Source organism: Corapipo altera, unplaced genomic scaffold, assembly GCF_003945725.1.
Source record: "Corapipo altera isolate COAL_440 unplaced genomic scaffold, ASM394572v1 44b, whole genome shotgun sequence".
Lineage (NCBI taxonomy): Eukaryota > Metazoa > Chordata > Aves > Passeriformes > Pipridae > Corapipo > Corapipo altera.
The window spans coordinates 1,984,721-2,006,807 of record NW_020884932.1 but is presented as its reverse complement, the minus strand read 5'-3'; the positions used below and the strand labels follow the sequence as shown (position 1 = coordinate 2,006,807).

At 43.8% G+C, this 22,087-nt stretch overlaps 1 protein-coding gene across 7 annotated transcripts in view; it reads right to left on the bottom strand.

The window, feature by feature from the left end:
- Nucleotides 1–765: 765 nt before the first annotated feature.
- TMEM108 (transmembrane protein 108) overlaps nt 766–22,087 on the bottom strand; it is a 162,230-nt gene continuing 140,908 nt past the window's right edge. For 5 of the 7 annotated variants that reach the window (XM_027659522.1, XM_027659523.1, XM_027659524.1 and 2 more), the window contains 3 exons: nt 11,520–12,632; nt 2,514–2,668; nt 766–1,107 (listed from right to left, as the gene is read on the bottom strand). In XM_027659522.1, coding sequence (XP_027515323.1) covers nt 985–1,107; nt 2,514–2,668; nt 11,520–12,632 — 1,391 coding nt within the window. In that variant the 3' untranslated portion in view covers nt 766–984. Of the gene's footprint in view, nt 1,108–2,513; nt 2,669–11,519; nt 12,633–18,637; nt 18,951–22,087 lie in introns of those variants that run through there. The other 2 variants (XM_027659528.1, XM_027659525.1) reach the window with 2 other exon arrangements.

Here is a 22,087-nt window from a genome sequence, read left to right as displayed (position 1 = left end):
TTGCTCTGAAACACTGTGTCTTTCCTTCTTAAGGGGGGAAGGAATGTCTCAGAGAGAAGAAGGTACAAGGAAACTTGATTCAGTGGCACAAGCAGTCTGAGCAGACAAGGTAAATAAAACAGTGGGGAAGTGGAAATGTGGTCAAAGCCACAGAATTGGTGGGAGTCCCTAGTCACAAGATTTCTGATAAATTTGAAGGAATTTTCTGTTCCTTTGAAGGGAACACTCTATATACCTTCTTTTGAGGCTGCTTGATCTGCAGGAAATAATTCCAGACTTATTGGGCTGAAGTGGAGCAACTATGAATCCAACATGTAGTGTGGCTAAAATATTTATGCAGGAAAAAAGGGTCATTCTTGTCCTTGCTCTTGTAAAAGAGTTTTGGAGCTCAAGCTGGAAGGGGAACAATGAAAGGCTCATTGCAGTCAGTGCTCAGGGAGTACTGGAGTCATGCAAAGGATAGAAGACTGGCACACGAGCCATATGGACTGCTTCTGGCAACTGCGCCGGTCCTGTCTGGTTTGTATTCCAACTTGGCAGCAGAAAGAAAATGAGTGATTGAAGTCCTTTTACAGTAGGAGAAGGGACACTCACTGAGCAGGAATGATTATGCTCAGGCTCAGCAATGTCATGTAGGATGCAGGATGCTGTACCCAACACATGCTGCCTGCACCAAAAGCAGCTTTACACAGTATTTTTCCAGACCAAGTATATTTAGCAGCAGTTTGTAAATGACAGTGAAGCAAACAGTCCATTGGACAGGTGTTTTGCTTAGAAATACCTTTATTTTATAAAGCCACAGTTTGTTCTGTAAAGTTTTACCACACTTATAAAAAAGGGTCTGACAATTCTGAGGAAGAAAAGAAAAGCTGAAAACATTTCTTGTAATTCAGGGTTACACAAAGGTTATATTTATAATATATATATTTATTTATAATTTGGAGACAGTAGAGATGAAACTGCAATATGCGGGAAGCTGTGGGGTCATATTTCAGAGACTTGTTCATGTCCCACAAATAGAGTTTCTTGACAGAAAGGGTTCACGAGGACCATCCCGCTGTCGCGGTAGTCACCGTTGGCAGGGGAGCGTGGCTCAGAGAGGTGATCCTGGGGGAAAAAGAGAAGCAGATTGAGTACTTCACACCCCTTGCCCTCCGCTAGCACACAGGGCACTCCTCCCCATCCCTCAAAGGCGCTTGAATTTTGTGGACTCTGACTCTGAAGACCTAAGTTTGGTGAGCTGGTTTTAGCCTTCTTCAGGCAGGAGGAGTTGTTAGTGAAGAGCTCCTCTGATAGTCAGGCTGATTCTGTCTCAGTCTGGGGACCCAGAAGTCAGATGCACCAAACTTCCAGTCCCTTAGCAGACCTTGAGCTTTCACATTTCTTGGGTTTTCACTTTTGTGACTCATTGAAACTTTCCTGCCTCTCAGCTAGGCTTGACTCCTCAAAGATGCTTTTTCAGCTTCTTTTTAAGCTCAGAAAGCCATATATACAGTTCCAAGCCACCCAAGCATGCCCCAGTTCAGTCATGATTGTTCTGATCAGGTTTAAATAACTGAGATGACAGCTACTGGAGACCATCCTGTATGTGAATAGGCCTATCATTTGATTCTGGTTAAGTACAGACCAGGTCCTGCCTTAGCCTAAGCAACATGATTGCCAACAAATGAGGGTTAATGAAGTGACTGTGAGCGTTTGTCTAATCAAATCTCAGAGGTTCCTTTATAAATCTTTTTTTTTTTTTTTTTAAATTTAATCAGATGGGTTAGTCAGCTAGATGATCTGAAAATCACTCTAGCACAAACCGGAACTCTCCACTGTTGCTAGGTTTTAAATACCTTTGAACTAAATGGAATTATCCTTCTCTATCCCTAAGGCCAGGGAACACATTTCTATCAGTTGCGTTATCTGCCCATATGTGAATAATCCCACTGAACCAGTCAAATCCCTTTGGTAAAGGCTAATGAGCATATACCACCACTACACACTCCCACATACTGATGCTCTGATTGCTTATATACTGGGAACACTCACTCCCTGAGCTGGTATTTGAGAAGCTATAGGCAGCTCCTGAGATATAAATATATTAAATTTGTGTTATTAACTCCCACCAGCCCCCTTTCTCTGATGCCGTGTGGGACGTCCACAACAGATTGACTGTCAGTCACCACACAGCCCAAAGGGCCTTCCTTAAGCAGTCATGGTATGGCTAGACATTGGCCATGGGCTCACAAGGAAGAGAAACCCAGGAACAAATTCACCTAGAGGTGGTTAACACTCATCACTACACAGCAATATGGGACATATCCGCAGTGGCTGGGAATAGGATGGCAATACAATTTTCCTGACATATTTGTCCCATCTTATACACGTGTAGGAGTGAGTCCTTCTCAAAAAGCTGTGCCCCAAATATGCACAGGGATTTCAAGGCTTTATTAATATGACTTCCTCTCCCCTCCTCCCGGCATGGCTTCAGTTACAGTTTTTAGACACCAGTTCTGCAAGCAAGGTACCTCTGAAGTCTCCAGTGACTGGATCTCTCTCGGTAACTCAACAGCATGCCTGTTGAAGTAGTCCATAGTAATGGCATTATTCCAATAGCTCAGGTTGTTTTCTGGGTTAGATGTCTTTTTCTTCCTCCTCATGCAGCACACTGTCAGCAGAACTGCTGTCAATAGAAACATGTAAAAAATGTGGTTATTTTCTTTCAATAAGGACTCATCTGTACCACAGATTTGTGTTACTTAAGAAGAGGGCTGGTGACCTCCATTCATACTCTCAGTCAAATCTCTCCTAACAAACCCCACAAAATTATGTGAATTCAGGCCAAGCAGATGAGGTTTTGGGCTATGCAGTTTGTACTTTCTTTTTGATGTGAGTTTATAATATTGAAGATGTGGCTGCCTGATAAATGAAAAGCTTTGGTGGTGTACCTGATGGCATTTTAATACCTAAGCAGGGATTTACAGACCCTTTAGGAGAGAGGGCATTCCTCAGGGACTGCAAGGACATCTCTGTGCAGATCTTTTCTTCTTCTGGTGTGTTCAGAGGCTGCAGTTATGAGCACATTAGCAAGTGGGCACTGAAAGACACCTGTCCTAGCTTGAAGAGCAAATCCACAAGTGCTTGTAGCTGCATGTCTTCAATACCAAAAGCTTCTATCCTGAAATGCCACTGTTCCCTGCCTCTGTTGCCTGCCATTCATAACTTGGATTTAGGGTGCTTTCTGACCATGTTCCAACACATCAGCAACCAGTAAGAGGAACAGATAGGCTCCTGGGCAGGATGAGACAGTGGTCAGGTAGCATGAAGATCCCCTCCAGCATCTGTCTCATGTAGCTTTCACTTCCAGGACAGCATTAACTCCAGAGCCGGAGTTTTCCTGCCTGTCTCCATCATCTGTATCAGGATGTGGGATCAACAGAAAAGCATAGCCTGTTCACCACATTTGCCTGGACACTGGGGATGTCTGAGCTTGGCTTTTTCTCTTATCTGCAGAGCACACTTAAACTTTGCAATTTGAAATATCTGAACTTAGAGCAATTAGGCAAGACAAAGTGACCAGCAAGTGAAACTTGTTGATATAATTGTCTGTCTGGTCTCAAGGCCACAGGCACACCCGGACTCCAGAAATGCTAGGGTAATGCCCAGCAGGCAGACAAACACAAAGCTGGTTGAGTGTTATTTTCTGGAATTGCTTCTGGTTTAGTCATCTCTGTTGCAATTCAGATGGGTAATCTTTGCAATTTTACGGGGGCTGGGCAAACCCCTTGTAACAGACTTACTGCTCCCACTGGTCCTTGCTCAGGCAGAAGCTGAGGAGCATACAAGAGTTTGCTCAGAGCAGTAATGTATAAGCTCTGTCTGTTTCTCTTACACCTGTGGAATTAATTCACCAGTTGTGCTTGTAATATACGTGATTTAGACAGACAGGTAGCTCCACATGTACTTTGATATGTACCCTGTGAAACAGAGAATGCCTTGCTGTAAAATCACTCCCATCATTTCTAAACCCCTCACGGTAGAAGAGGGAAAATATTCATGAAGCAGAAAAATATATTATTTCCTCAGCTACAGGTAAAATTATGTATTAGAATTACAGCCCAGGGGAAAGAAAAAACTGCAGAGAAGTCACAGCTGCTATGTATGTTTTGACAAACATTGCTGCTACCCATGTGCCATGGGTTTAATTTCTTATCCCATCTACTCACACAAAATAGCAATACAAAAGTGCAAGGCTAGAGCTCTATTTAAAACAAAAGAATAAGATACTAAGAAAAAAAATTAATGGATTTCAGTTCAGGTAGTTTATGTCTCATTCAAAGGGAAAGATGGGTTCATGCTGTAAATCTTCTTCTGAAACTGATGGAAAAATCTCCCACACTGTTCCTGCATGTTTCAGAAAAGCATATCATAATCAACCTTTCTCTTATCTTTGACTCATATTACTTCAGTGTTTTGGTCTTGGTCAGCTTCATTTTCTGACAGCCTGACTCCTGCTGCTCTGCCTGTGGCACCCAGTGGGCCACCAGAACTGCTCTCCCTGCCCAGGGAAATGCCTGTCCTGAAGGGCTACATCTATTATCCCTCCTTTGCTGCTGCCCTCTCCATGTCCCAGTCCAGCCTGCAGGCTTGGTAAGACTAGAAAGTGAAGCAGGACCTGCATTTAGTCCTCATCGCTGCTGGCAAGAGCCAACAGCCCTTGGAGCTTTTCAGTACTCCAGCAACAAGTGATCCCTAAGGCACAGAGCATTTCTGAAGGAGTCTGGGTTTATGAGAGCCCCCGTTAAGTCAACTCTATGCAAATATTTTGAAAGCCTGAGGTTTTACAGTTTATAAAATTTTGTGGCTGCTGACAGAGAAGTATTGAATTTGGGTTTTAGAGGCTGGAAAGCCAGTGACACAGAGTCGAGCTAGATCTCAGCTTCTCCCAGCAGGAAATGGCCTTGCCATGTGCAGATATGGTTGTTATACAGCAGTAATATTCCCTCCCTTAATTACACTCCTGGCCTCCAACCTTAGTGCACATACAAGCAAATGGATGGAAGAGCATGGAAAATGGGTTCCTGAGCTTTCTCAACTATGTGAAAGATGTCTACATAAGCTGTCCCAATTCAAAGAAGAGGAGGCCTCATTTCAGAGGGAGAGGGAGGACAACAGGACTGGAATGTGGCTATTCATCTCATATTAACTGCCCATTTCATAGAATCATATAATCACTTCAGTTGGAAAAGACCTTTAGGACCATCAAATCCAACCATTAACCTAACACTGCCAAGTCCATCACTAAACTATGTCCTTAAGTGCCACATCTACCAAATAATATGCCAAATTTGGGGCTTATTTCAGGGAAATTAATGTAGTTAACATAGGACTGCTCACTTCCAGAACAACACTGGAACAGGGTACAGCTTTACCAATACTCCTAGGTATCCATTTGCTCCTGTGATTGGAATTACATCTATTACAGAAAAACTCTTTCCAGATAGACAGTAGTGATTGCCAGGGAGGACATATTAAGTGGATGAAATACACAGAGGGTGGAGATAGTTTGGAAGAGAGAAATGGCAATAATGACAACAACAGAGCTAAAGAGAGAATAATAGTAGTGACAATACCCTGCTAATCTTTCCTGGTATATTATGTGATATCCTTGTAAGGATGAGAAAGCACTTCAGTTCAGTGCTGCCATATATCACCTGTTTCAGAGATAGCCAATCCTTTGGGCAGAAAAAGGACTAACTCTAATTTCCAAGTACTCCTCTGGTTAATTTCTGGGAGTCAAAAAAGCTAAACTGACTTTTCCCTTTGCCTGCTGCATGTTAAAGTCAATAGCGAGTGCCATGAGAACATGTCAGCAATGTCCCTGTGTCAGCCCGAAGCTCTCTGTACAGAGATTATGATACTTTTTAGGAAATATCAAGGGGCTCTGCAATTTTGTAGACACTGGAGGTTCAGGGAGTTCGAGGGCATTTCTAGCCCACATTCTTTCACCTTCTGCAAGTCTGGAGGGAGAAAAGTCAGCTCACACATTCAGGGGCTGAGCTGCTGATGAGTTCCAGCTCTTACTCTGGCCTCTCTCTGGCCGTAAGGCAAGGTACATCTGCATTATCTGTTCCCCCACCCATGAAACAGGACATAATACAGCCCACAAATGGGAGACATAAGATTCTCACAGATTTACAGGCTAGTGGGAACATGGTGGGAACCTACATAACACCTGCAAACCAGGAGACTTACTTTAACCATAAGCTACAGGTACAGCACATCTCATAGGAAAATACTCAGCTTCATTAAAGGACACAGAGGGACCGGATGTCTATCCCATTTCCATGAAGTTTGTTCCAATGTTTAATCTCCATTGTGGGGACATGTTTACATTCCCCTTGCTGCATAAATCTCCACCTTCCACCCTCACTTTCCTTTTTTTATTAAAAGCTTTCACTATGCTATCAGAAATGTCCCCTGTACATGTGGGGTTCAGCCTCTTCTTGACATCATGATGCAAATGGAATTACGTTGCATTTATCAGCTCTTAAATAATTTGCATGGCTCTTTTCTAATCTTCCAATTTTATTTTTTAAAAAAAAACATAAACCACCAGGTTTATACACCATATTCAACACTAGCTTCATTAATGCAGTGTAATCAGATCATAACAACTCCTTACAGTTTCCTGACAGTCTTTTCCTTCAACTCACTTCAATATTTTACCAATCTTTCACTGCTGCATGCCCCCTTCCCCCACTCTACAGCTCCCACATTAAACACGGTGTTAACAGACTTAAAACTGTAAGCACTTAAAAGTCAGGTAATATTCAGGGTGAAGGACAGTCATTTACTTCTCCCTATGCCTGCAGATCATAACATAAACTAAGTTTCCACAGAACCCTTGCCTCAATAACTAAAACAGTGCTTTTCCCATATTTCTTTCCATTTCCCTCATTTACTATTTACAGCAGTACATACTTAGCTCTGATACAGGTATCACAAGGGGCTTGGTTATTGACTACAGCTACTGACATCTGGAGAGGAGGCTCTTTTCCAGATCAGCCCGAGTTCATACCTGGGCATTAGACTCAGGGCTTGGGATCTTTCTCACTTCAGATTGGGAAGCAAACATGCGTAGGCTTTGTGATGGAGAAAGTGGATGAGATAATTTTGGAAAGTGTCCCAGTGCATGAAATGTGAGCTAAGTGGGGTTAGGTCTAAGGCAATTCTTCATATACTCTGAGTTCTGCTGATGCCTGTGTTTGGAGGCTCAGCCTTCCTCTCGTGTTTTCCCACATCAGCAGAACTGACTGAATGAATTGACTTCTGCGTGTCTGATTTGCAGGTTTCTGTTCTTCCACGTTTCATTGTGTCATTCTGTAATTACAGAGACTGAAGTACCAGGAGCCCAAGGACTGGGACAGTAGATTTTACAATGAGTTCATATTGTGTCTTGTTCTGCATTGCAGTGACAGGCACCTACACACGTACAATTCACAATATGTACAAAAATGTTCAAGGCTGCCTGAAGGACACTGCAAAAACAACTCGAACTCTGACATTCAGAAAATACTGACATCACTGTTATACACGATTTTGCTTTCCTGGGGAGGCAATGATACAGAATCTTTCATTTTTGCAGGCCTCCTATGGCATTAACAACTTTACCCTCCTTATTTATGCCATGGAACTCAGGTGCCAAAAGGTGAAACGATTTCCTCAGGTTCATGCAGAACATGTGGCTCATGCATTCCTATTCAAAGCATTACTTTTCTGGCTATCACTTTAAGGGATTTCAATGGGACTTAGAAATCTATGCATTTGTAAATAAATATGTACTGTAGGGACAGGGAGATTAAATCCCATCTCTTATTTCAGCAGGTGAGTTCCTGAGACCTGGGTCTTCAAGCTAGTGCTACAGCCACTCAGCTGTGCCACTAGCATAGCTGGAGGGACCTGCCACTCCTCAGTGGGACTCAGATGTCAGGGCACAGTGATGCCAAACAAACCCTCTGCTCCTTCCTGCTCTTCAATGCAAATCCCCACAGCAGGGATAGCCATCAAGGAGCCCCAGCAGGGTCTTTCCTCTGTGAAGAGAAGTACAGCATCCCAAGCGCTTTTTCCAGCAGAGATGAGGAGCCAAGGGCTCCTGTGGTCACTCTCTAGCATGTCATTTCCCCTGCTATGGAAGGTAAAATGCCCTCAGACTTTCATTTAACAGGTGCCTATCACTAAAAGGTGTGACAGCAAGCAGTGTGTAGGGCTCTACTGTGTCACGCATCAGAGAGGGACAGAGGTGTCTTTGCAGCATCATGATGTGTTTCCTCTTCCAAGGATTTTGGGTAGCACAACCTGTGCCCAGAAGCCCTCCAAGAAAGCTTTTCCAGCCTCTTTGCCACTCCTCATACAGAGGAAGGATTATGAGGAAAGGCACAAGAGCCTTTGGCAGAGGAAGCTCTGGCCACTGTGAAGCTCTGCAAGGGCTCTGGAAAAAACAGCCTGGAGGTCAGTGAACCAGCTCAGGGGCACTCCTCATTAAGCAGGAGAAGGGAGCTGAGTTAATTAGATTCCTACAGCTCTGCAACCGTGCATAGGCTCCAAGTTGCATCTCCTCACCTCATTCCATGTCTTTCCAGGATGCATTGCTAAGTTCCCTGCCTCGAGGCTGCCTCTCTGCCTGGTGCTGGACCTTAGCCTTTCTCACAGGTGCTGCAGCAGCAGCTCAGGGCTCGCTGGCTCCCTCAATTACTCTGGCCAGCAGTCTTGAAGGTGCCAGTCTGAGCACAGAGCCACCAGCCCACAGCTCCTGGAAGCAGTAACCTCCCGTGATAGGGGTCCTCAGTGACTTTCTCCATGGTTTGTTCCCTGTTAGGGCAGCTCAGATATTTAGGACCATGGAGTTGAGTCTCTATATCCAAGATACCTACATCTTTCAGCATCCCAAGGCAGGAGCACGACGGTGTTTTCTCAGTCTGTGCCCACAGCAGCTGTGAGAGCCTCTCCCAGAAAATTTCACCCTTTGAAAGTGAAATGAAACCCACATAGCTGTACTCTTCATCCCTCTCCAGGCATCAGCCCCCTCTGGATCAGAAGCGAGGAGCACCGTGCCAGTGCGGGGCCTTCTGTCCTCAGCTGCAGCGCTCGTGCCCGGGAGGTGGCGACAGTCCCCTTCGCACGCCCACACCGCACACCCCACACCGCAGAGCCCATCCCGTACACCTTACACTGTACACTGCACACAGGGCCTGAAGATACATAGGTGTCTGAGGGTCAGAAAATAAAGTGTCCCTCCGTTGTGCAGTCACAACTGAAACCTGCGCATTTGGGTAAAAGTGCTTTGGGATGTTATATCTTACTTGTCTTCTCCTATAGGAAAAGCCTATACCTGTGCAACAGCACTTCTTTTGGCATGGTTTAAACAGCATAACTTTTGGATGAAATCAATTTCCTAGGCACTACAGCCAGATCCCAAAAAAATCCCATTTGAATGCTTGTCTACCATTCATTTCAACGCTGAAATACATCTCAGGGTCTCCAGATCTTTTAAAAAGAGAGTTCCACTGAAGACCATCTTCAGGAATCTGGCCTTGAAGGAAGGACTTAAATATTTGAATCATTGAAACACTCATTAGAGCTGGTGCAGATAATTTTCAAAGTAGCATTTGACTTTTTAAAAAATAGAGCTTATTAATACGAGAATCAGAATAGACAGTCACATGAACACATACCATTATGGTGCATATGATAAGAAGAAAAGTGTTAACACCACTATTTAATGACTAGTGGGTTAGAAATCCTGCTAGCAGACTCTTCAAATTATTATTATTATTGTTTTTGTTGTTGTTAATAACTGTCATTACTTATTATCTCATATATGGCACTCTGCAGGCACAGACCAGTTTACACATTGGTTATGCTTCCTATGCTTGTGTTATATTTTGTATTTTGTATTTGGATGCTTTCTATCCAGCTCACCTTTTCTTCTGAATATTTCTGAATGTTCTGAATATTGGCCCAAAACATAATGCCTGGAAGAATTTATTTGGTCCTCTATTTCTACTGATTGATAGACAAGTCATAGTTCATCAAATCATCAAATATTGCTGCTTCTAACCATGGACTTCCAATATCCCAGTTTCTCCTCTCCATCTTTCACAGAAGTATGTATGCACACTTCTGCTTTGATTTGCCCATCGTTTATGTTTATTCTTGCTTGTGGTTTTAATCACGTTGGCAACAGCAGAACTGACGGTCCCAGAGGTGTGAGTCTAACAGATATGCTGACCCAATCCAATAATTTGCAGCTGCTGAAAAGATTAGTGTGGCCCCCTCACCAGGTTTGCATCCCTGCAGCCTCATCCTCTCCAGGTCTTGTGCTCATCTGACCCTGTGGGGAGCCGATTCAGCTCAATGGGTGGACAGAAAGTAACAAAGTGAGTATTTTTTGGCCACTTTATCAATCTGCAAGTGCCTCAGGAATATGTCAGGTCAGGCCCGGGCATAAGTAGAGGGGCAGGATCAGATGCCTATGCCTCAGAGAGGGCAGAAGAGAGCAGCACTGTCCTTTTTGGCAGGAGCAAGCTGCGTGTGAGACTGACTCTGGCAGCTCATCTAGCCTTTTCCTCAGTACTATCACAGAACTAATATTGAGTATTGTTGGCTACTACTCTTTTATGTTTCCTCAGGCAGCAAAGACTGGGAAATGTTTGGTTTTGTTTCACTCCAGACAGATTAGAATAATCACACCCTGCAACAGTGAAACCCCAGAGAGTATGTTGTCCCACCTTGCTGATACAACCCAGTTAAGCATGGGACACCCTGGCATCCACTCATAAGCTTTCTCATAATTTCTCATGTGTTTTTTGTAACTGAGTCAAATGATAAGACCCTGAGCCATTTCTGGGAACCCAACCTTCCCTGGTCCTGCAGGTGGCTGACTCCTGGTGTCTGAAGGCCAGGGTTTCAAACTCTTCCTGTTCCCTCAGCAGCTGCAAAGTTGGAATTAAAATGGAGGAAACCAGCACTTTGGTTACCAGGCTTCTAAATCTGACCCTTCATGAACTACCTGCAATGAAATATTTTATTGCATTGGAAAACTGGTGTTTCCTAATGTATTAGTCTTTAGAGCTGTTATTAATCCTTTGGGTTAGCAGTGAGTTTTTTTAATCCAATTCCAGGGCAGCAAATATTAATTCCTAGATTAAAGACTTGTACAGTTTTTGGTCACCATCTTATACATCTTGGAGTAAAGCTGTTTCAACTTCTAGAGTTGTTCAGCTTTGTGTTACACCCTCAAATGGAGGGCCCCAAAAGATTTTTAACAGCAGTAAAGCAAGTATGTTTTGAGTGTAACATTTTAGCCCTGCATTTTGAAGTTAAGCAAACTTTGGTCAGTGATTGTGATCCCTGTTCTTCTCATCCATCTCAAGCTGTCCTGCCTCTGTTAGGACTCCAGCTGGTCCTTGAATCATGGGCCAAAATCTGAATTTAAGGAAAGAGAAAGCAAAATAAAGTGGCAATTAACTTACAACATGAGGATATAGGTACGCTGATAGCCAGAATGATCCAGGCAATGTCCATCTTGCTGAGACAGATGGTTGCTCTGTGCTGGGGTTTGTCTCCCTCGGTGACATGGGAGATGTTTCCTTGCACCCCTGGTTTCCAGGTCCCAGCAGGAACCAGTCTGTTCAGGAAGTTCCCAGTGGCGGTGGAGCCAGCCGTGGAAATGGAGCTGGACAACCTCGTGGTAGGTGCTGCAGAGAGAGCACTGCCTAGCAAGGTCGTGTTAGTCACCGCGCTGTGCTGCGTTGGAGCAGGTCCCTTGGGGTCTCCCGCTGCCTGGGAGGAGACGCTGATGTCAAAGCTGGTCTGAACCGAGTGACCAGCTGCTGCTGTTGCGGATCCAGGGCCAGCAAATAGAGGGACATTTGTACTGAGATTCAAGGTCACCCAAGAGTTGTTTTTGCTCAGCATATCCCATACGTTGTAGTGGGTAGGTTTAAAAGGCACCGACACTGCTTCAGGATCAGTTGATGGTCCAGCAGTTGTGGTGGTAAAATCTGCCTCCTGCACCACTACCTTATCCCCGTTCCCTCGCTCTGCTTCCCTAAGGGTTGCGGAGGCGTTGTGGTGGGGAGAAGGGTCTGAGAGTGTAGTTCTTGCCAGCCCCGTGCCATTTGGATCACTGGATGCTGTGGTCTGGGACTGAAATGGGTGGTCTGTGAAAGGGCTCCTCAGGGTAGGAAAGGGAGAGTGCAGGGTCGTCTTTAGGTAAGGCTCTGAGGACTCTGAGAAGTTGCCTTTGAACACCTGGAATATTTTCCCCTTGGGGCGAGACTGTCCTGAGTACAATGCACTCTGGTTGTATAAATGATACGCTTCCTTTTTGCCGATGTGAGGGCCGCTCGCTTGCTTTTGCCCGGTGAAAGGGGCTTTCTCCGCCAGGCTGACGGGATGGGGAATGGCATGAGCAGACGTGGGAAGAGGTTCTGCCGTGTGGTGATCTTTGTGGTGAGGTGTTGTTCCCATGGCTGTGATAGTGGTAGTGTTCATCGGGAAGCCCTGAGAGGAGGAGACAGTGGGAGACAGTACCTGAACAGAAAACACCAGCTCTTCTGTCAGTGCCAAGATCAGTAGAACACCTGAAGAAAAAACACAGAGAGAAGGTGAGACGCCATGGAGGGACAAGCGGACAGGGAATGGCATGGCTTGCGTGTCTGGCAGGAAGGAATACCTTCCATGTTCTGCCGCAGGACAGAAGAGTTAGCATCCAACTTTGTTGGCTTTTCTGTGAAAGTAGGAAGAGAAAGGCAAATTGGCAGGAGCTGCAGTGACCCCATGGCCATGGGAGTGATGAGGTGGGAATAGGAAGGTTACAGGGAATCTCTACAGCAAAGAGAGAGAGGAGCTTGCAGTATGGACTCACATGACAGCTTTAAAGTGCCATAGGCAGATGATTTCCCTGTAGAAGCTACAAAGCATCCTACACTGGAGGGGTAGAAACAAAAGACTTTGTCATTTTCATTGTGGACAGGAAGTCTCCAGATAAATGGGGAATCATTATGGGGAACCTTTGTCCACTCGCTCCTTTGGCCGCAAAATCCTAAATTTGACCGCCTCCAGTCTTGGCTGCCATGAAGCAATCTGTTTTTTGAGAGAGCAGCTGCTTAGGCCTTGCTGAAAACTAGGTCAAGAAGGGATGTCTGATGAGAGGGCTTCCTAGGTTATACACGCTGTCCTCTACTTAGCAACTTTGGAAAATCTAGTCACTCCAAGTGTTAAAAATTAACAAGTAAACATAGCTATCACAGACATTTTAAAAAACATTGTGATTATGGGGAGTGTGACTCAATCTAACACAACTGCCCTTAACACACATATACCAGTCTTTGATTCACATGTGCTGTGGGGTTGGACTGTGTGAAATTTGCTTCCTGCCTCCCTCTGTAGTGCACATCATTTCACAAGGTGCCAGATTCACACCACTGGGAACATCAATTCTTTCATTTATTCCTAGTTCAGAAAATGGAGGTGGGCAGCTGCAGTAGCATAAGCCTCCCTGGGATGCAGGGCTAATACACCGTGAGTTAGCGTGACCTGCAGGGACCACATCAATCACATCACTATTTCCATATGTTGAAGCTGTCAAGTGTAATGTGTATCTCTGCCCACTAGGAAGCACATGGAATAAATCCATTTTGCACAGTACACTGAGCATCATCAGATGGCACCATTAGCACTGTACTAGTGTGAATTTCAACCAGCGGTGTTGAGGTGAAAGATGTTGTCACAGTCTTAGCAAACCAGGGAGATGAGTTCGTCAAAGCAGCAGGACTCCAAGCTGGGTAATGATCAACTTCCAGCCAAGACTGTGGAGTGCCTTCCTGCCCCCTTCTCTACCCTTCCTGGTTTGCCAGCTTTCTCCATGAGCATTGTTATACCATTTATTTCAACACTATAAATGAGGATATCTGTTATGGGCCACAGCGGAAAAGGAAGACGGACTTGGGAAAATGAAAGATCTCTGATTAAGTGTCTGCTGGGTCCTGGGATTCTGTTGCATGTGGGGCAGATGCAAGTGCCATGAAAGGTGTTTATTCTGAGTCCTGGGCATCGTTCATACCTGTTTGTGAACAGTGTAATACACGTAGCAAAAACTCACCAAAGGAGCAGTACCTGCTCCTCTTATCCAGCTAAATATTCTACTATGATCACTAATCATCATTTCTGAACCAGAACAGTGCAGAGCTCTGCAACCAACAAAATCTGCATTATCTTGCCCCTAGCAGCCTCCTGTTACTTGGGAGAGTATCCAGACAATGAAAACACTGACTAGATAATGTAGTGAGAGACAATCACAAGCAATGCACTTTCCACTACCTGATACTAAAATTAGCTCTCTCTCTTTGTTTTTAATTTCTGGAATAAACATCTCTGCCAAAGAAACCATCGTCTGGGATACTGCTTCCCAGTTCCTAGCCAGCCACAGATAATATGCTCTTAGCAGAACACCTAGTCAAAGAAAAAACCCACATATTCTGTACACTGAGATGCAACCAGGAGAACGGATTGGGCTATACTCATGGAGCATCACTCTTGGAAATGAAAGGCAGGAGTTATCCTCACATTTTTGGCAGTACTTATTCTGAGGTCAAGGTCAAAGCAGATATTCTAGTGTCCATATGGCTAATATTTCATGCCAAGATAAGTTGCTGCCACAAAACAAATTCAAAGAGGAAAGGATGACGATTTATTTTGGATTTGGTGTGTGGAGATAATGTTCCAGGAAACTTCAGGCCTGCTGTTCTGAGCACAAAAGATAAAGTGTATTGGCAGATCTTATGAGATACTAGATTGTAATGATTGTAATGCCTGCTAGGATTTTTGGATGTTTTTTATGTAACTTCTTTTTTTCATATCTCACACACAGCAAAACATCTCTATTGGGTTAATATTTTTCTCCAGGATACTCCTTAAGGAATAAGGAAGTTGTCAGCTTTTCTGCATATTGTGCCCTGGAGTTAGAAACCTGGGTCTTTGGCTGAAAACCTGCCTAATACCCATCGCTACTTCTTGAAATACTGATAAATCTGAGGCTTGCTGCTATAAAGATTTATAGTCTCTCTGGGCAGTCTGTTGTGGTAGCAGGTCACCACATGTCAGGCACTGGAAAACAGATGCATTTCGCTAGTACCTTTAGGTGGCTTGTAAAGTATGAATAAATATTTATAGGAAATATTACAACAGGAGTAATTTACCTGACAATAAACAATAACTCCCATGACTTTGGCTGTCTCAGGCTGTGGCAGTCAGATTTTGCTCATCTGCCAGACTCCCTTTAACAGCCTCTGCAGAGCCTCCGTGGTCCCATAAGCTACAGCTTCTTAGGATGTGGTTTTTTACTGGTTGAACGGACCACAGTAATTCCTTCAGTGACCACCAGAGCTAATCTATGCCCCCAACTACTGAAAAAATATTCAGCATGGTAGATAATTGTAAAAATAGCCAGTGATGTATATTTAGGGGGAAACAGCTGATAATAAGGACTTCATGGGTTTTTCCAGCTCTTTTAAGCAAAATTTATTTGCTTTATAATTGATTAAAAGCCAACTGGAAAGCAAAAGTAAAGCTGGAATCGGTATTTTCAGATGCTCTGCATCAACACCTAAGCCTGCTGGATTTGCAGTGACTTGATTGCCCAGACCTTCCACTTATTTTTCTATCACTTGAGGATATGCAATGTCTTACAAACTGGGACTTTTACTGAAGTCCCTGATATTGGACTGCCCTTATTGGCAACTTTGGCTTAAGCCTAGGAAAATTATATTCTCAACACTAAGGTGCAGGAGGCATTTGTCACAGAAATTGACCTGACCAACCCCTTCAAAGTTCCTGCCTCTGCTTCACAAATGCACCTGCACTGAGTAAAGTGCCATGGTGGGTACAATGCCAACTGTACCCCGGTGCCTCAGCTTACCCCCAGTCCCACTAATACTTAAAGTAAACCTTCTGGTTGCTATCAGGTTCCCCTGGCCAAATTTTGATATCCCACGTGACATGGTACATAGCAAATGCTCTTAGTTCAAAGCGCAGTCCTTGCACCTCTTTCCCAAAATCTTCCGTTTTTACAGCTGCCTAAGACTCTTAGTGTTAATCTTAATTAGAGCACGAGCCCTTTGGGGTAAGGACTAACAGTCCTTACTATCTGCTGGCATTATGTTAATATAGACTGATGCAAGCATGTTATAACAAATAATAATAATTAATTATATTTTCAAAGGTGAGTTCACACAATTAAGTTTTTTCACAAGGAGCCGTTTCTAAGGTACAGGAGCTCAGAGTCAGAAGGGGACAAACTTTGTCTTTTAAATGTTGTGTGTCAAATTCATGCTTTTGGAGTTTAATATTATGGCTACATTAAAACCATTCAACCTGAATAAGAAGGCTGATTGACCTGACATCTCTATGGTGTGAACTGTGGTCCTGCATAGTGCACAGTGCACCTGGAAGGCAATATTAAGTACATTAACATGAATTAACCCAAGGATTAAGCACAGTAGAGTGACAGCAGAGTGTGCACAGAAGGGTGCTGATGTTCATTTAGCCATAAAAACTCCTTCCTGACAACATGGTGCAATGGTTCAAATCTCAACAGGATCTCCCTGCAGTGCTTCTTTCAATAGCACACTCACATGAACAATCCAGAAACAGGGGGTACAGCTGTGTATATGAAGAAAATAAAGTAGTTCCTTTACAGAAATGTTTTAAAAAACTGTGGTTTATGTCTTTAACAAGTCTCAGAAAAGTCAGGAGTTAGGAATATTTTGCTTTCCTAGACTATGAAATCCTCAGGGTTTTACCATTTGGAAACTTCCTCATGACCCTTTTATTTGCACACAGGTGGCAGAACTGCATCCTTCCCAAACAGAAGAAGAAATCGATTCAGGCCCCAGCAGCTTATGTTCTTTGATTTATCTCAGGACATCAGGAGCATCCAGCAGGATCCACGTCCTGGCACAAGACAACAATAAAAGGTCTCACTTAGGAGTTAATATTGCCTGGTGCTGCACGGGACACTTCATGGGCACTTCTAGAACAGCATTTTTCGCATGACATGGCAGAGCAGGCATGCGGCTGTCGAGTCAGCTCATGCGTTCAGCGTCCCTGGGGCACCCCCTTTAAACAACACAAACTTACGTAATTCCTGATCTAAAGCCTGTGGAAAGGTTCCCAATGACTTTATTGAGCTTTGGATCGAGTCCTAATTGCCAGAGATACAGTGGAAACTTTTGAGCTGCACATTTACATTTTCTACAGCAAATGAACATGCACAACAAGCTCAGTCTGGTGTTTGACCCCTTCTGGCCTCTGCTACCTTGGACCTTGCAGCAAGACAAACAGAGCCAGCCTGAGCAGTGCCTAGCAAACATTTTTGCTCTAGGAAGTCAGAAGAGCTTTTTGTGCAGAGACCTACTGCTGGACTCATTATTTCAGACTGCCGTGGGCAAGGGAAGCAACGGGAGCTGTCCTACAAAGGACCCATTATCTACAGACCCAGGGCTTGGGTGCACATGGACAGAGTAGGGGATGCTGAAGCCTCTCCATGCTTCCGTCTTGACTCCCTAATTGTGAGAGAAGGTTGTGCAAAACCTGTTCAAAGCAACAGTGATGTTATTGTAGTAACAAAAGCTTTCTTCTGGACACTATTAACTTCTCATGTGTCTCTCAGCAAACCTAAAATGTTACAGGGAGCAAAATGAATCTTTAATAGATGGAAACTGTGCAGAAAGTATGTATTCTTACTTTCACTACGGTCACTTCTTTGTAGTCTCTCAAAGCAATACAATTTTCACTCACAATAAAGCAGCATTTGTACAAACAAAGAGTTAAGCAAATTTAATCTCCGTGACTGGTGGCAGAACAGAGGGAAGAAAAAGTAGGTTACTCTGCATAGAAAATTTTTTTCCCCCACCAGTCTATTTGTCATGCCTAAACTCCCAGATACTGACTTACAAGTTATTATCTGTTTTCCCGTGTAAGTATTAGATAGAATGATCATCGTGAACTTCAGTACACAAAGTATTTGGTAAAATGCAGGGAATGAGAAACACAGAGTAACAGTTCTATTTGCAGTAACATAAACATCATCATCAGAAGCTCTGGAATCACATATACAAACACAAATTAAGCAGCACTTGCTGACACTCCCTGTGCAACAACATTAACAGAAGATACAGTTTTCATGGGGCAAGATGCCCCAGTCCGTTAACAGTATAAAAATATTGCAGAACACTATTATTGCCTTAAGATGCACTTACATCACAGACTTCGAGAGAGTGAGTCTGAATTAAAATTAATTTCTGGTCCTCCAGAGAGTTAAACAATGGTTCATACAAAAAGGACAGTGTAGTGTGGTCACAGAGCAAGTCCCACATTCTCCCACTGCACTAGAGACTCACAGATACTATGGAAATAGGTGCTTTAGAAATTGTTCAGATCCCCTACTCAGCTAAATATATACAGATATTGGAGCTGCTGAAGCTTGTGAAAAGGCTTATTGGGACTCCAGGACAACAGTAATTACTGAGAGGAGGGTAATAAAAAGAAAGCGTCTGACTGTAGCTGCTTGTTCTAGGTAAGCACTTACCTGAAAATATCATTTGGACTTGTCAGCAGACATCCTCACCTGCTCACATCACACAGATTTGGAAGCTTCATCCCTCAGTAGAAAAAGGAAAAATACATCTTCTCTCTAATGAGGCAGCTGCACGCAGGAGTTGCTGTTATTGTTGGAACTGGTTTGGAGGAATGAGGACAGAGACAGCCCAGGCAGGCGTGTCTTGCAGGGCTGTGCAGCGAGAGGGCTCACTCCTTTATGGAGTACCTTTGCAACTGCAAGGCAAGATTACTTACTGAGCCGGTCTCCCTCTCTGCCAGCAGATCGAAGGGCTGCTTGGTATTCCAGCTTGGTTTCCCATCAAGTCCAGATACAGTTTGTCTGACATGGGTCTATTCAGATGCCAGAGGATTGCTGGCAGTTCTCGTTTTCTGGGAACAAAACAGCAACAAGCACCCCAGCTGCACGCCCTTGTGAGACAGTTCTGTCCCTGTTTCAAGGCTGAGTGCCCTCCCTCCAGAGCAGTGTTCAGCTTTTTGTGTGTGGATAGATTTTACAGATCTACCTCCTGCTTCTGTACCTCCACCAGACTTTCCACTTCATTCAATTATCTCTAATGATATTAATATTCCTGTCAGAGGAAAATACAGGGAATGAAATAGTGATTATCTTCTCTCCTTCCCTGGCATCAAAATGCATGTTCCGTATTTTATTTCTTCACTCTTCAGTGGTGAATGGGCAATTTTTATTTGTAACCATAAAGAAGTCCACAGATCTGTGATTTCTAAAGCTATAATCCTGACTTCTTTCTTCCATTCCTTCTTTTCTTTTTCTGTTTCTCTCTGTCTCTTTTGCACAGCTGGGTGTCTGGAAGAACATGCTGCCTGAAGAGCACAAAAATGTGCCCTGTGCAGCCAACTACCAATCCCTCAAAAGGCACATGGAAATGTTAAGAGAGCAACAAGTTGGGGGCTTCTTGAGAGTGGTGTGGGAATCCCCCAGGAGCCAGAGTGCAATCCCCACTACTCAGTTTTTGCTTCAGAGTCCCTGTTGCATCCAGGGGTGCTGTAACAGCCTGAGCAGTTTGTGATATGGGCTCCTCATGAAATTAATTCCTAATATTTTTCTGGAGAGAAAAGCTAGTTCCTTCTTCTCTCTTATCATAGCAGGTGAGAACATCCTCATTTTTTTTCAGGCCTTGGACATAAGCATATTGCCACCAGATTTATTTTCTGATGCTGCAGTGAAATCAGAAAGAAATGATGTTGTGACAATAGGTTTGAGATTTGGCAGCACTACGGGGCCTCTGACAGTGACTCCAGTGCTGATTTTTCGAGATGAAAGTCCCTATCAGGAAGGCTAGGCAGGCGCATATATCACAAGCCCATTTTACCCACAGTTACACAAATGCTGTTTTCACAGCCACGAGGACATGGGAAGATAGAGTACAAATAATAACCTTAGTTCTGCTTTGGATTTTTTGTGCTTTTGTGATGATGCTCCTTTTCTCCCTTTGCAGTTTACTTTTTGCCCTTATTGTTTCCTGTCTGAAGGTTTTTCTAGATAAAGATATTTAGTGCATTACAAAAAAAGCCCACAAACCTGGTCCTTACAAATATCAGCTTGTTTAGCAGTTTCTAGAACTCAGGGCTGATTAAGAGCTTGCTGCTCAAACAATGATTTAGCACGAAGCTGCAGCTGGCGTAACAAGAGAACCATGCCACGTATTTTAACCTTTGCTGGAAGATTTGCCACATCTGTAAGTAGTAATTCACCACAGATTTCTTCCCTGTGTGCTGTCATAGATGGAAACATATGGCTCAAAACTGCAGAGACTTCGTTTGGAATTTCATAATATGAAAACTCTTTATGGGGACAGAGGCTCTGTGCACTCCCTTGTCCAAAAACACATGGAACAAACCAAAAATAATTTTAAAAGCACATGAGCCTTCCTTGGTCTGACAGCTCCCCCCTCACACAAAGCTTGTCCAGCCCCAGCTTTGCAAATGCACATCCCTTCCTTTCCAGCCTTTACTTGGCAGCAGTTTTTGTTGGCAGGATGCTGTTGCCAAGGGAGACAGAAAGGATGTGCAGCTGGCTTTTCTTTCACCTGCACTTAGTGCTGCTGATCCTATTTATGTTACTGCAGAACCTTTGGCTTCTAAGAGACCTACCATCAATGTCAGCAGACCTTTTGAAGAGTTTTGACAATGACACAAATAGCTGTGGCCTCTGATGAAAAGCTTAAAATAGGATCTTGCCAAAGAGAGGATGTAGTTGGTGTTACTGATGCTAACTCAAGCAAGGGTATCCATTTCACAAGCAGCGATAAGAAGGGGAAAGAAGGATTCAAAGCCGTCTTGAAAAGGTTTCTGAAAACTCCCCAAACAGTGAGTTACTTCAGATATGCAAAAGCTACATGCTTAGCCTAAGGTATCTGAGGCTCTGGCAGGCAATTGACCCACCCACAGGCTGACTGGTACCCCAGAGAGGCTCCTCTCTTGCCATTAGCAAAAGAGGTAACATTGAGGATGATGAGTTTTAACTTGATGTCCAACCTTCAGGTGATGAAAATTACTTGAGAGGAATCTCACTTCATATCCCTCTATGTATTTAGATGGCATCATCATAAAGCAAGCCCTAAAGGAATAAATAAAAGTGATGTCTGAAAAGGTGAAATATAGTCCCTGTATTGTGATACTTTCAAGGAGATGAAATTCCACTGCTTTGGACATTCAGAACCAGTTTCTACAAAACACCAGACAACAAGCCTTATACAGCAACACTTCACTGGCACAAAGAGTAGATGAGAGCAGGGCCTGACAGCCTTTCCATGGGGATGGATTAGGAAGCATTTTTCTTTCTCATATTAGAGGGTAAGTGGGCAAACACAAATTCAGCTGAAACTAGGAGCTATTGCCTCTCAACAGAACAGCACACTACGGATCAGCTACACCTGACCCCTGCAAGGCAAGATGTCTGGTAGCATGAGGAAGTAGAAGCCACTTCTTCATGCATAAACCTTTTTCCAAAAAACCCACAGCTCCTAGGCCTGCTGCACTCCTTTCAAAAACCTCCCACTTGCTGCTGGAGGTAACCAAGTCAAAGGCTTTTGATTCCAGCACCAGTTTATATGTCTTTTCCAAACCTAATTTCTTCAAGACTAAGCCTCCAGCTCTAAGTAACACCAGCTTACCTATCAATCAAGAACGCTTTTTCTAGACTCAGGATACTCTTTCATTATGGCACAGTCATTTTTAGCTTGTCTTTTCTAAGGAAACATTTACAGGAACAGGTTGTCTATCCCACTGTCTGTCTTTCCCAGTAACTCCTGATCCTGGCTGATTTCAAATATTGTAACATACTGTAGGACAAGTGGTGAGGAGGCAGAGCAGAGCACCCTACTTGTGGATCCCTCGGCTTTGACAGTGGAGACTTTTTTTTCCTCTACTTGCAAAAGCTGTGTTTAAATTCTCCAGC